This window comes from Procambarus clarkii, chromosome 30, assembly GCF_040958095.1.
Source record: "Procambarus clarkii isolate CNS0578487 chromosome 30, FALCON_Pclarkii_2.0, whole genome shotgun sequence".
NCBI lineage: Eukaryota > Metazoa > Arthropoda > Malacostraca > Decapoda > Cambaridae > Procambarus > Procambarus clarkii.
This window is the reverse complement of record NC_091179.1, coordinates 15995986-16011369: the sequence shown is the minus strand read 5'-3', so window position 1 is coordinate 16011369 and position 15384 is coordinate 15995986. Positions and strand designations below refer to the sequence as shown.

At 36.3% G+C, this 15384-nt stretch overlaps 1 protein-coding gene across 1 annotated transcript in view; it reads left to right on the top strand.

Moving 5' to 3' along the window:
• The window catches only part of LOC123765584 (uncharacterized), a 33522-nt gene extending 19357 nt beyond the window's left edge, over nt 1–14165 (top strand). The window contains exons 15-23 of the mRNA XM_069333936.1: nt 2130–2256; nt 3607–3684; nt 3850–4049; nt 5476–5623; nt 7189–7298; nt 8754–8955; nt 9233–9422; nt 11738–11900; nt 12862–14165. Of these exons, the coding sequence (XP_069190037.1) occupies nt 2130–2256; nt 3607–3684; nt 3850–4049; nt 5476–5623; nt 7189–7298; nt 8754–8955; nt 9233–9422; nt 11738–11900; nt 12862–14025 (2382 nt within the window). The 3' untranslated portion in view covers nt 14026–14165. The remainder of the gene's footprint in view (nt 1–2129; nt 2257–3606; nt 3685–3849; nt 4050–5475; nt 5624–7188; nt 7299–8753; nt 8956–9232; nt 9423–11737; nt 11901–12861) is intronic.
• Nucleotides 14166–15384: the final 1219 nt, after the last annotated feature.

Sequence of the window (15384 nt, the reverse complement as noted above, 5' to 3'; positions counted from 1 at the left end):
TGTGATGTCTTCAGAACCTCATCATATTGATTTGAAATCTACAATACTTACACATGATAATTTTGTGCTGTTGTTTTTATATTATTATCTTCACTGTGCGTCAGTACGGTATTTAATTCTGCCGCTACCAAAATTAATTCACTGTGTTCAATGAACAGTCAAGGAGGACTACACAGTGCACTGAAGACATGGGGATGTTTTCAAACTGTCCCTGGAGGATCACTAGATAATTTCTGGAGAATGATCAGTTCAGCCAAGAGTGACTGACAGGTCTGTTCATAAATTCATGCCTTACAGCAAGCACTTTTCCCCATCCCCCACTCACTGGACATAACAGTATGACCACTGAAAACAGACCCTGGTAAACTAGTAATTAATACACTTGTATTCTTTCATGAATCTTCAAGGGCCATAACGACACACACCTCTAGCTCTCAACACTTGAACCACCTTATATACTTCTTCACATGCAATGACAGGCAGGGACCAGTTTTAACAAACGGCCTGTCTTTTTCGGGCTTTGTCTGCCTGATTATTCTTCCAGCCTGTCTTAGTTCATCTGAAGTATAGTGCTGGTGGTGCCCAGCAGTGAACTTTGCTCTTTGATCTTATACCACTTCGTACATGGCTCTCTTCAGACTACTTGTACTTCTACTGCACTTCAGGTGCTTGTCTTGAAGTAGAACAAGTTCCAGGTGTCTGTTCCTTAATATTTGCATTGTTGTTAGGATTGGTTAGTGTACCCTGCAGCTTCTGTGTTGGCCAATTTCATGGATAACATTCATTTGACTGGAGTTATTGGCATTTCTCTCTCTAATAGGGTGTCAGTATCAGGTTAGGGCTCTTTAGGAACTGTGAACTTTGACTGCAGACTTCTGCTTTATACTGTAGTGACAGGAGCAGATCTGATTGTCTGTCTTTAGTCTTATGTTACCTTGTTTTGAGTTGTGTAACTTAGCACATATGGCCGAGTATCAAGGCAACACTCAAGACTAGCTGGTGCAGGATGGAGGTAGAGTTCTTTTTCCTCCAAAGGCCACCAGTGTTGCTTACTTCATTTGCACTGTTGGGTTCAGAGGTAGTTTTACCCAACAGCTTGAAGGTATGTTGCAAGTGGTGTTCACGCTCTATGTGTCTCCTTTGCTATTGGCTGCTTTTAAGGATGCCATTAAGGTGAGAAATAAAGTGGGGCTGAACAGTAGAAAAGCATCGACCTCGGAAGAGGATGAGCAAATGAGGAACCGAGTCCATTCCGGAACCAAAGGAACACGAGAAGCTATACCCCATCTAGCAGCCAGAGAAAAGCATTGCCTAGAATGACCTGTCACAGGCAGTGACAGCTCGTGTCGACATAGAATGTGGAAATGGCGTTACTATCATGCAGCATGAGACCTCTCGTTTTGTCTCGTATTTAATGAAATATTTCAAGATTCAGTTATAAATATACTGTTTTGAAATTAACATATAAAGACATTTTGTTATGACACATTTGTTAGTTGCGTATTATTCTAGTGTGAGGTTGATGGAGTTTGCACCTGGCAGCTGGGTGTCTGGGGGGGGGACTGCAGCACAGTAACTGCTATGGGTGAACCACCACTGGTCACAGAGCCCACAAAAGCAGAGTGCAGGCAAAACACATGTCACCATTACACCAGTCTGTCCCTATTACACCAGCCTGTACTGCTTACATTTCCTGAACTGAATATACCTCATGTACAGCAGTAATTGCTTCATGCTGTAATAATTACATTCATTGTACTCTTTATCTTACTCTGTTAATATTCGGAGGTATTCCTGCTCAGGAATTCCATTCTTGATTATACTTTTGTTACTAAACACTTACTTGATTTTTGTATTCATTGGAAATAGGTTTTAAGAGTTTTGAAACATACTGTACTTGTCATAGACTAATTTTCTTTGATGTTACACTTTCCCAAAATTATGAAAATCATTTCAACTTTGCTAAATTCCACAAATCATTGTATTGCATATACATTATTAATCGTTAGAAAAAAATTATATATTGTACTGTACAATATATTAATTTTGATTGAAATTAGTAGTATATATATATTGGTTGTCGTATGATGCACCCAGTTGATTTGAGTAATTCATTTAATTTTTTTCAGATTGCACATGTTCTATTGAAGTTTTTGAATGAAGAGAACAGTATTCATGGGCTAGATAACTGCATAAATTTAGAAAGAATTTCCACCATCTTGCATCCCCATATAAATATTTTGAACTTAATCTCACGTAAGTTAAATCTAATCAGTGTTCTATTAGCTATAAATCTAAACAGTATTCAAGTAGCTATAAATCTAATCAGTGTTTTAGTATCTATAAATTTAATTGGTGTTTTAGTATCTATAAATCTAATTGGTGTTTTAGTATCTATAAATCTGACATGTATTGTATTGATTTGCATCATATTGTATAAATTTTATGAGTACTGTACTGTATTTGCAATATTGTAAGTCTTCACTCATTATTTGACATCCCTTATTATCTAATCAGCCTCCATATCGTAATTTTACTAATTCTGCTATTTCCTTCTTCGTGTATTTTTATTTCTTTGTGTTTTTCTTTTAAATATTTCTTCACCTTGTTTCTCTCTTTTATATGCTTGCTGAGACTTTAACCCCTCTGTGTGACAAGTGGTGTCTGATTAACTGTTGTGGTGCCCACACCAGGAGGTGTCTTCTACAAAGGTTGGTCGAGGACTGGGCCGCGGGGACACTAAAAAGCCCCGAAATCATCTCGAGATAACCTCAAGATAAGGTTTTGGGTGTTCCTTAAAATCTTCTTATCTCTTGAAAGCACGTGAAAGTTCTGGGAAGGATTATATGTTATGTGTTGCCTGCCCCTGAAGGCTAGGGGAAGCTATATAAATAGAAGTAAATGAAGCAAGAGCGTTGCCTGGAGTAGTGATGGTGACCTTTATGTACAAATGTGAGATCAGAGCAGTGGAAAAGGACACTTGGAGATGAGTGTTGTGTTAGGAGAATAGATAGAGTAAGGAATAAAAATGGCAGAAAGAGTGGAGTTCAATAGTCAGTAATTAGCAACATTGAGGACAGCACACTAATATATTTTGAGAATTTTGAATGGTTGGATGATAATGGTAGTGAGAATGCATTTAAGTGAATTTGAGGGTATAAGGAGAGAGTGGAAAGGCTATGAGCACATTAGGTGGACATGGTGAGTGAGTGTGTGTCTGTGAGAAGGTGGGGATTTTGTTTATGTAAGTTTACAAGGCTAAGTAGAAACAGTTTGTTAAAAAAAATAGGGTATGTATTTGTTTCTACTGTAATGGCTATGGCAGTTGATGAAGAGGAAGGTGCACTGTCTTATGAAGCAGTGGAGTGCAGCTGTGGATGACACTGCTGCAGTTGCTGATACGTGTTTATCCATGATGCTATAAACGCTAATGTAAATAATATGATAAATGGATGAGCAGGTTTTTTTTATAGTAACTTTCACTATCTTGCCTTTTGACTTGTCCCACCCATAAAAGTGGGAACGTGATAATGATAATGTATTGAATGTGTTGCTTTGTTCTTGCTTATACATTAATGTTATATTTGACTTATCATTTTCTTACAGAAAGTGGACTGCAATGCACACACTACAAATCACAGCCAGACACTGCAAGAAAATTGAGGAAAACAAATCTGCCACATAGTCAGTTTCAATTTATGGATTTGAACATAAAAACTTCTTAACCTTTGCACTGAAAACATTAAACTTTGTTGGCTGTAACTTTAATATAAATGATTATTAATATATTTATATCTTGATGCATTCTTGTATGTTTGATTAACTATTCTTTTTACTTGCACTATTTAGAGTCTGGTTCAATAAAGTGGACAACTGATAATATATGCATTATGCTGGATACTGTGAAGGAATGGCAGCTATTGTGTCATGATGATGCTGAAGTGGAAGCTACTAGAGCAGAGGGTCATCCTATGTGGAATGAAGTGGCATACAGATTAAGTCGACGCTATAAGAAATGCCCTAATGTATGTCAAAAGTTTTTTACAAATGTAAGTGATTCTTATATGACACTGTATATTGCAAAGCTCTCTTGAGGTTAACAAATTATATATTGTGGGAAATATTCTGATTTATGATGTCTGTATATACACACACTTAAATTTTTCCTGATGTTCATGCTTGAAGAGAAAGTTGACTGCAAAGTCAGAGGAAGAATCAGTCACCAGACCCCACCACAATGCAATGACCATCCCTCAGGTACTGCTTGGGAGCATCAGTGGAAAAAATGAGTGGTTCTGGGATTGGTACTACCAGACAAACTACCAGGGTCAAAGAGGAACAGAATTCCCATTTATAACACACTTCTTCCTGGTTGTGACTGTGCAAGCAAGGGCTGTAATTGCTTAGGATCCACTTGCAAGTTGTCTGAGCTAGAAGAGCTAAATATGTCTGTAAAAAAAGAGGGAATACTGTAAAACTCGTATAAACTGAGAACCAAGTCGCGGAGGCCAGATGGCTGAGTGGACATCACTTGGGATTCATAGTCCTAAGGTTCTGGGTTTGATCCCTGGCAGAGGCGAAAACAAATGGGCAGAGTTTCTTTCACCCTGATGCACCTGTTCACCTAGCAGTAAATAGGTACCTGGGAGTTAGACAGCTGCTATGGGCTGCTTCCTGGGGATGTGTAACAAAAAAGAGGCCTGGTTGAGGACTGGGCCACGGGGACGCTAAACCCTGAAATCATCTCGAGATAACCTCAAGATAGGGGTGATATCTAAATGCACGAGACTGAAGCTTGAGTCATGAGATGAGCTGCTTGCCGAGATGACGGGTTGGATCCACACACACAACAAGAAACACTCCCAAGGGAGGGGGCTGACCCAACAGGGGAAATTCTGGAAGTAGAAGATTTGATTGTATGAAACAGAGTTTGCCACTGTTCTGATGCATCATGGCAAAGAACTGCTTGTAACAAATCGTGAGACTCAAGACAGGTAACTGTGTAATTACCAAAGTGTATTTACAGGATGAATACTATTCATGTGGTGTCCTATCTTCCCGGTACTCTGTCATATGACCCTAAGCAGACTGTCATGATATTGTCAAAATGGAACAGCAGTGAAATAACGAAAAGAAAAATATAGTGTAGTAGTGAGTAAATAAAATTTAAGATAGTGGCACCGTGCTAAAGTCATGTTTCTACCGGTATATGCCAAGTTCGAGATTTCAAAATTTGCTTTCCCCTAAACAGTTTGGTTGAGATGGACAAAAAGTTTGCTCACAGCATCTTAATTAATATACAGTATTTTAGAATGACATTTTCCTCGTATGCAAATTAAAGTTATTGATTTCTTTAAATAGTTGCAAAATATGACCATATGCATTAATGGCCTTATATCATTATCATGCATCATGGCATTTTCATATTTTTTCAAAATCTATTTGTGTATTTATTATAAGTATTTCTATCAACAGCTGTGCCACAACTATGTAAAGTATAGAGTATCCAGAAGTTCTTCAACTAAAATGCCAGAGACTTTGTGTAAAAATAAAAAAATAAAAAACCTTTTACACACCGTTCTCTCTCGTGTGGGCTCTTGTGATGCAGAATGGGATATTCGAGGTTTGTATAGCATACTGGTTTTGTCCTTGCATGGTTGTCACATAATGATTTAAATTTATGCTTCTTTAATGAGAGGCATATGAAGAAAATTAGTTGACGAGAAAAAACGGAGCAAATAAGAAGAGAGAGATCATAATATTAAAGAATGTAATGTGCCTCTGAAAATAGCTCATTTGAAAAGTAGAAAAGAAGTGCAGCAGGAGAAAGGTGGAAGGGGTATACGAGAGTGATAAAGATGAGCATGGGAGACCATTAAGCATTGAAGAGAAGATTAAAAGCAGATGTAGAGAGTACTTTGAATGACCCAATATGTTGAAATAATAGAGTAGCTAATATAAATGTGATCGTATTTTATAGTGGGAGATGAGTGCAAGATAGTACAGCAGTTGATATATCTGTGGAAGAGGTGAATACATCGGTGAGGAAGCTAAAATGTAGGAAACCTGCAGGCATTAATAAGATATCTGGTAAATTAGGTAATGTCTTAGAGAAAAGGAGAGGGAGTGAGAGTGGAAAATTGCCTTTCTGCCAGAAGACTCAGGATAGTGGTATTGTTGTATTGAATTAAAAAAATCAGTTACAATTGTGATTGTAACAATTTATAAAAGGAATGGAACTGTAGTGAGTATAAGAATCTCACCCGACTCAAGCTATCATGGTTCTACCCTGTGGGACCTTCATTAAACTTGGCTTAGGCAGCATATGAGTGAAATTGCTCTGAAAACATTTCACGAGATATGTCTGTTCTTTAGGTATAACTTATAAGAAAGTGGCAGCTAATGATACTGTGAGACTTGAAGATGTAACAAATAAAAATACTGAAAGCCCTTGGAGAGTAGAAAATATCTTGTGAGTTGGTGAATTAGTAGGTGTTGTATATAACATTCAGGTAACATAACAAATAAATAGTGTGGAGATTCTACAAAAGAGCTTAATGCGTGCAGATTTCTGCTAGTTAAACCAAAATGAAGCCAAGAAGACATCTTGGAAAATAATTGTTAATGAATAATATGCATGAAAGTGAAGGAAAGACCCCTTTTATGGGGTAAGTGTACAGTATTAAAAAATAATTTTCAGATGTAACCTATATCCTTTTTCAAGGTGCTGTATACAGAGAGGACATTGTATATACTGTATTACCTTGAGAAAGGATGTAAGTTACATCCAAAAATTTGTTTTTTAATACACTTACACATACATTGGGTCTTAAATTCACCTTCATTCAAGTACTACGGCATTGTAGTAAGTTTATCCAAAAATATGCACGTTATAGTGGATATATGTCAACCAAAGCCCACATGTGGTGCATGTGAAGGTTCAAATCCAATCAAATCACATCAAATGTTCATTCAGATAAAAGTACATACATGAAGATGAGTTAAACATATTGTTGGATTTATAGATAGAGCTAATACATACAATGCCTAAAGCCACTAATATGCACAGCATTTCGGGCAAAGATACAGGTACTTGAGTTACAAGGTTAGATACTATACAATTCTAATGTTTCCATGAGTGTGATAGTACAGTATTAGAATAGTTATTGATAATATTTTACTCCGCAGATGTGTCGTGGGCAAGTGAAACCAGTAGCTGGACCATGGCTGAAATATTAGAACTGCTCTTCACTGTCAGAGAACTATGGTCAGGAGGGACTAGTATAGATTGGAAACAGGTCTGAACTACATCCTTTATTCATTACAGTTGTTGTCATTTTAGTATTTTAGTAGAATGTGAAAATGAATTTCATAATTGTTCTACACTGTTACACGGTACAGTATACTGAATACAGAAATTCACGTTAAAATCTGTTCAGTTTTTCCATAAGTTTATTAGTTTATCATTGCAGTTGTAATTTAATTTAGATCAGCACTGGTTAACACTCGAGACTGTACAACATAACATGCATGGCCACAACCCATGAAGTATAGTGTATACTGGTATCTGTTGAAATGATATATGTTCATATTTTAAGCCTTTACAGGTCTTATGCCAATGTGCTTCATGATAAATTTGGCTCAGTAGCACCTATACAATTGTTATCCTTTGAATGGATATTTCATGAAATACATTTTTGCTTTGGTAAAAATAAATCTTAGAATTTATAATGGGGGATAGCTAATGGTCTTATTTCATGAAGTATTGTGTCTAGTACTGTATAATTAAATACTCCTTTCTGAATTGTTCACTTAGTAGTTTCTTTAGACAATATCCGGTTTCCCCAGGGAGATGATGCACTCAAATCTAGGCTAATGCAACCTTCTCATTTCCTATACTGTGAGGATCATTTCATAATGCCTCTGCAAGGCACCAGTTGAAGGTAAAGATACACACATGAGAATTCTTAAGTCAGCCCTGAATGCTCATGAAAAGGTACTTTCTACTATATTGAAGAACTTCAAGCAATATTTAAGGGAAAAGATACTGCTGACTAATGCTTAGCTATGCCAAACTATCAATTAAGAATTTTCACCGTGGTCATCACCATCTTCCACCGGAGCCACTCTGGAAACATAACAGAAGTGAGCAAAAAAGCAGAAATTATAGAAGGAAAAGCAATAGGGGCAGACAGGCACTCGGGTTAAGTCTCAAATACTAGCACAGAAGCAGCCACTAACAAATACTATACACATGTGCAAGATGCCTGCAAATCTTGTGCTAAGGGAATATGCAGATATGGAAACCAAGATGCAGAGTGCAGATTTTGACATGCCAAAAATGTATGAAGGTGCTAAGAAAGGGCACATGCAAATTTGGAACAAGTTTGCAGGTACTGTATTTTCACTAAATTATTTAAGCTCCCAATTGATGATAGAAAATTTTTATATCCTCACTAGACCAAATGTCCATGTGAGAGGAACCGAATATTATTGACAGGACAATAACCATATGGAAAAATTCAGAATGTTTTTATGTGCAGACGGAAACAGTGGAGAACGAATGAGGGTTGAGAGCAGACAGGAACACTGCAAGAGTATAGGAGGGCATGGATAATTGCAGAGAACTGAATCTCAAATGGTTCATACATGGCATTAGAGACATACACTAAACCTCTATAGAACCACTGTGGAGAAGTAAACAGGTACAGTATTTTCATTTTATTTTGTCTTTACCAAAGATTTTGTTTCAGGTGAGTCTAATGATGAAAGCTGGCGGTCATCAAAGAGAGGCAAATTGTTGTTACTCTAAATTTCACCAACTATACAGTGGATACCAAGCCGCATATGCTTATAACCAAAAATATAGCATTCGGGAACGACGACGACCATCTTTTTATTTCAAGATTCATTCCTTGTTTGGCTACAGAGAGATAATTCCAGGATGTGATTTTGGTAAGCTAACTACAGTAATAATCACACATTAATTGATTAATAGAAATTGGAACAAATGTCAGGAGTTGAACACTATAAAAAAAAAAAAAAAAGACAAGTGTTAAGGAGTGTTTCATGAGATAAGGATCTCTGTATTGAAAGACATGAAACAATTATTGAAATTAAAAGGTATATTTGTATATGTATAATTTTACTTTACTGAAATAATAAAATCATTATTTTTTGTTATTGGCCGTTTCATATCCATAATGACACTTGCACAACTATTCTTTGACAGAGCCAGTGACTAGTGAAGATAAGGACTTGGATGTGGATGAACAAGAAGTGATTGAAGTATTGCTGGCCGAGATGAAGGACATGAAGGGCCTCACCTTGCACAGTGTTCCTCGCCTACCGCTTCTACTCTCTCTATCTCACTTCCTCGATGAGCATTACCAGCATCGGCCCAACACTTTCACACCATACCAGTAATTGCTAACTTGTTTGTTGTTTTAAAGACCAAACCGTATAAAACAAACTTCTATTCATATGTGTGCATGGTAGTCTGACAATAATTACCCTCTTCCCATTTTTAAACAGATTGACTCGTACATGGATTGCTCCTTTCCTTCATACCATGTTTGTTTAGAAAAAGTTGAGAGTAGGGCATGAAATGCAATAGGCCTAGTTGAGAGTAGGGCATGAAATGCAATAGGCCTAGTTTGCCTGCCATGCACTCTAGGCCCACTTGAGTACATCATGTGTAACTGACCTGCCTATATACATTAACCCCGGGTTTGTGTTTGTTTGCGGCATGGCACGCAAGCCATGGATTTATCACAGAAATTTCAATACAACCATATATGGATGGTTATGAATGGCTAGATGTATAATCTCTAAATGGGTCTTGCATATGCGGAATGGTGCCCATATCTCAAGAAGTATATCAGTAGACTGGAAACGTCGCAGACATGCAACGAAATGGCTTCCAGAAATAAAAACTAGCTTTGAGGAGAGACTAAAGGTGTTGCATAAACCAAAGGTAGAAGATAGAAGACAAAGATATATGATCACTATGTACAAAATGGTAACAAGAATCTATAAAATTGACAAAGACGAGTACTTGAAACCTGTATCTTCAAGAACAAAAGGTCGTAAGCTCAAAGTAAGAAAACAAAGCTACCAAAAATATATTAGAAAGTTCTCTTTTGCAAAAAGAGTGATAGACGGGTGGAAAAAATTAAATGAGAAGATGGTGGATGCTAAAACCATCAGTAGTTTCAAAGCAGCATAGGACAAAGAGTGCTGGGAAGATGGGACACTACGAGCATAGTTCTCATCTTGTAACTACGCTTATGTAATTACACACACACACACACACATACACACACACACACACACACACACACACACACACACACACACACACACACACACACACACACACACACACACACACACCCAGCATGGAGTCCATATCTAGTCAAGGATAAGACTAAACTGGAAAAGGTTCAAAGGTTTGCCACCAGACTAGTACCCGAGCTGAGAGGTATGAGCTACGAGGAGAGACTACGGGAATTAAACCTCACTTCGCTGGAAGACAGAAGAGTTAGGGGGGACATGATCACCACATTCAAGATTCTGAAGGGGATTGATAGGGTAGATAAAGACAGTCTATTTAACACAAGGGGAACACGCACAAGGGGACACAGGTGGAAACTGAGTGCCCAAATGAGCCACAGAGATATTAGAAAGAACTTTTTTAGTGTCAGAGTGGTTGACAAATGGAATGCATTAGGGGGTGATGTGGTGGAGGCTGACTCCATACACAGTTTCAAGTGTAGATATGACAGAGCCCGATAGGCTCAGGAATCTGTACACCTGTTGATTGACGGTTGAGAGGCGGGACCAAAGAGCCAGAGCTCAACCCCCGCAAACACAACTAGGTGAGTACAACTAGGTGAGTACACACACACACACACACACACACACACACACACACACACACACACACACACACACACACACACACACACACACACACATACACATATACATACATACACATGAGCTAGTGAGACTCACAAACAGATATAACACAAAACAACACAAAGGCAGAATAATAGAAATTGACCGAGTGGTAAAGAATTTAAAAATATTTTATTGCATTGTTAATCATTTTGTTTGCATTAACCCTCAAACTGTACATCATTTTAGGTCCCTTTCTAGGTGTGCATACAAAAAATTCTAAATTCTGTCTCCATTTTTTATTGTAAAACATTTATTTCTGATGTTGGAAAAATTATAAAAAAAAATTCTAAGTATTTTAGTTTGGCAGTAGTGAGATGAAGAAATGTTGATGTCTATTTGGGAAATTAATTTTCAAGTAAACTGTTTCCAATAGATTTCTTCTTATCACAAATATCTTCCTGGCTCTTAAAAGTCCTTGAAATATGGCTTAACATTAATGTTTCCAAACATAAGTGTCAGTAAATTCACCTGAAATGGTGCCACTTTTTTTTTATTACTAATAAATACCCAGGAAGGTACTGGGCATTTATTAGGATCTTAAGGCTTTAAGGATTTTCCCAATATACAAACTATTGCCCAAGTTTAGAATGACAACCTTTCATTCTAAACATTCTAAGTGTAGAATGACAACCACATAAAATATATATGAATTTTGATTACTAAGATTTAAGAGGTACATTAAATCATTCACAAATGGCAGATGGATCAATCCTCTGAAAACAACAGGAGCTGTTTAAGGGTTGAATTTAGTGCTGTGCTATTTGTTTTTCAGGATTTGGCATCTGTTAGTACAACTTCACAATGCTCAGCTGGAAACTGTCCAGGAAGGTAGTGAGGGGCCATTTGGTGCAGACCTTGATGGCTTGTGGCAAGGACACTCGAGCCCTCTACAGGCTTACGGGCTTCATGCTGTACCTCTTCCAGGATGGCAGTTGGTATGCACTTTTTCTTCATTATTTTGGCCGTGCTATCCTCTGCAATTTGCCTCCAAAAGCCACTAGAATGGGCTCTTGTCATGAACATCTTAATCCAATGTTCCTGAAAAGATTTTATTATGTATATGTACTATAGTAGTTGGTAAGCTGGTACAGTTATACAGCTGGTAAATCAGATATAATGTTTATATATAAAAATGTAATGTTTTTTGTATCTTTAGCACAAAAAATTCTAGCTTTTCACCAACATTTATTGTTAATTGGAAAGAAATCGGTCAATTACATGTACAGTATTTAAATATATTCCACCTCTAGTGCTAAAACTATCATCAGTTAATGATTCTAGCACAAATCTTTATTTTTCTTATTTTTTCTTCACTTGAAAAGAAAACTACAAAGTTTATTTCACAGTTTTATTATGGCCTGATGCTAAGAGGTGTGTTTCTTTAATCCTTGTCAACATTATAATAGCCAGAGTGTTTATAATTGTAAAGCAGCCAAATATATGTATAACTGGGGGTGAGGTGAAGCACCTCACTTGGGACAATAGGCCCACTGCAGCTTACCAATCAGTAAGCTGCATCACTATGAATAACTTTTAGGTGCAGGTCTGTACTGTTAGTTTCCAAGGTGCAATTACTGAAGAACACAGTTTAATTATTGGGTGGGATGGTGGGCAGATTTGCCACTCTCGTGAGTGAGTTAGCTTGGTTGGGCAGGTGCACAGGCAGGTGGCTATTGAAACTTTGTTATACAAATGTAACTTGGTGACCATTCAAGCTTCCACATTGCTCACAGATTTTCTTTGCACTACCACCTTTGTTCGCCTTCATTCAAGCACTATGGCAGTGTAGTAAGTTTCTCCAGATATATTATTATTGTAGTAATTGTCATGGTAAGGAATTTAAATATGAATTTCTGTTATATCAGTCGTTCTTATCACTGTATTCATAACTTCCAGATCTGTGATTGGAGTGAGGCAGAATTGGATATTCTAACAAAGTCAGCCATGGAATGGAAGATGAACTCTTCACAAGACATATCTATGAGTGAGGTTTTCAGTGAGGCACTGAAAGCTGAAAATTATAATAAGACAGCTAAACAGTGTCGTAATCAGTGGCATTACATGATAAATGTTGTAAAACATGGTGGATACCAACGATATAAGAACCACATTGATCTTGTTTCTTTATTACAGACCTCTCTGCCTAAACAAACTAGTTCTTGTAAGAATAAAAGCAGCATCACAAAATTGTGTAAGGAAAGGAAAAACGTTAGTCATTCGTTTGTTTCGTATGGGGATAGAAATTCCTCACAAAATCTCGACCAAAACATGCCTAATGTATTCGTAACAAATCGGACCACTATTGTCGAGAGAGAAAATATCAATGTATTGCCTAAGGATTCTCAAGTGTCTGAACATTCTAATGCGGTAGATAATTTAATGAGCTTAAGTGAAATCTCAAATAATGTTACAGAAGGGAAATTAAAAAATACAGTTAAATCAAGTGATGAGAAGGTAATTAAGAAACGCATACTTCATCTATTGATGACAAACATTTCAAAGAAGGATAAAATTCTAGTGGAAGTTTTAAGCATTGCTGAAAAAGATAATTTCAATGTGATAGAATGTCAAGCAGAAGATGGGCACCAAAAAAGAATTCTAAAGCTTCATTATCCAGTCAAGCATACACTTCCTACTAATGTCAAATACATTACTATTCCCAAGATGCTTGTTTATCCAGCTTACATAGATCCTGCTGCTCAAGACTCCCCTATACTAAGTACCAAAAGAAATGGTAGAGAGTCATACTGTTATACTTCAGACTTCAAACTTACAAACCACCAGACAAAGATTTTAGAGTGTGCTACGAGTAACCTCCGACTTCAAATACGTGAAAAACAGAGATATTTATATCGAGGATCACACAAAGGAAGACTTCGGGAATCGTCAATTAAACAGGTGAAAATAAATGGGAGAGTATTGTCTGTGTGTCGCGTGGTGAGTAAAAACAACATTTCACGAATAATATTGAAAATGAAAAGAAGAGGGTCCCAATTGCAGATGATGAAGACAAGAAAGGTTTTAAAGCTAGCGTTAAAAAAACAATTTAGTGAATACTGATAGTTAACAAATATTTTGTCAGAATATTCCTAAATGCCTTTCAAAAAGTGATGGATAATCTTCAAGCACAGTATACCATTAAGGAAATAAAGGGAAACTAAGTAAAAACAAATGAAAAGGGTTAAAAAAATCTCAGTTGAGACTGCAGAGAAATAAAATGTATTTGCCGAAATTACAATCTAAGAGTAAACACAATGTTTTGTTGCAACTCTTGGGGCGAGAGAGACTAGAAAAATGTCTCGGCAACAAATAGAGAATCTCAAAAACGTAAACAAAATCCTAAAATCCTAAGGAAAGTACTAATAATAAATCAAAACTTCTTGACTCTGAAAGTAAGAATAAACATTTTACTGTCAGAAAAAGACTTCGAGAAATTTAAAAGAAAAGGATGTAGTATATGGAGTGTGAGAGAGTGAGTTTGAGATAGAAAAGAGAAAAACAAGTGATCATGAGAAGGTTGAAGAGCAAGGAAGAGCCAATTTAATATGCTTGATAAACCAGTACCATCTCCAACATGAAAAAGGAAGGCTCTTTAAAATACTGTTAAGAAAGGCACCAAGAAGAAACTTTAACCCTTGATTATATTATGCTACTCATTGATGAAATGAGTTTTTTTTTTTTTATTAATCTTTACATGCTGTATGAAGAATGGACAGTAATAACATCACACACAACACATGGAAAACTTCTATTGTACTACAATACAAAATAATTCACTTTTCAAATGTTGTTTAACAGATGCTTTGAGCATGTGACCTAAGCCAGTTTGGAAAGGAGCATGAAATATTAGGAAAGTTGGAGAAAATGAGACCACAAAATAATGGAAGCAGATTTATTCTAATTACTATTTTTAGTAATTAGTAAAATTTTTTTTGTAATTATTCTAATTACATTTTTATTTAAAAAAAATGATAATTTTCTAGTCAAGATGCCAGTTCTAAGTGATATCCGAATTGAAAAAATAAACACATCTGTTGCCTATTTGAATAAAGAATGTTTGTAATACTTGTAGCAAATTATATATTGCAAATATATTTTTGTATGCTTTATTTAACTGAGATGTGACACATGTAACACACATACACAGATTGCCTTGGTTACCCATGGAAACACTGTCATTAAGAAAGTAAAGTGGGTAACCTTTTTTCCCACTGATTTGTTTGATTGTGTCCTGAAAAGTGGTAATCGGATTTGGTACTCGGCTACATTTTCACTATCTGATGCCTCAATGATGATTTCTTCTGCCTTTTTTGATTTCTTCTTCTTTTCTTCTTGAAAATATATATATATATATATATATATATATATATATATATATATATATATAATATATATATATATATATATATATATATATAT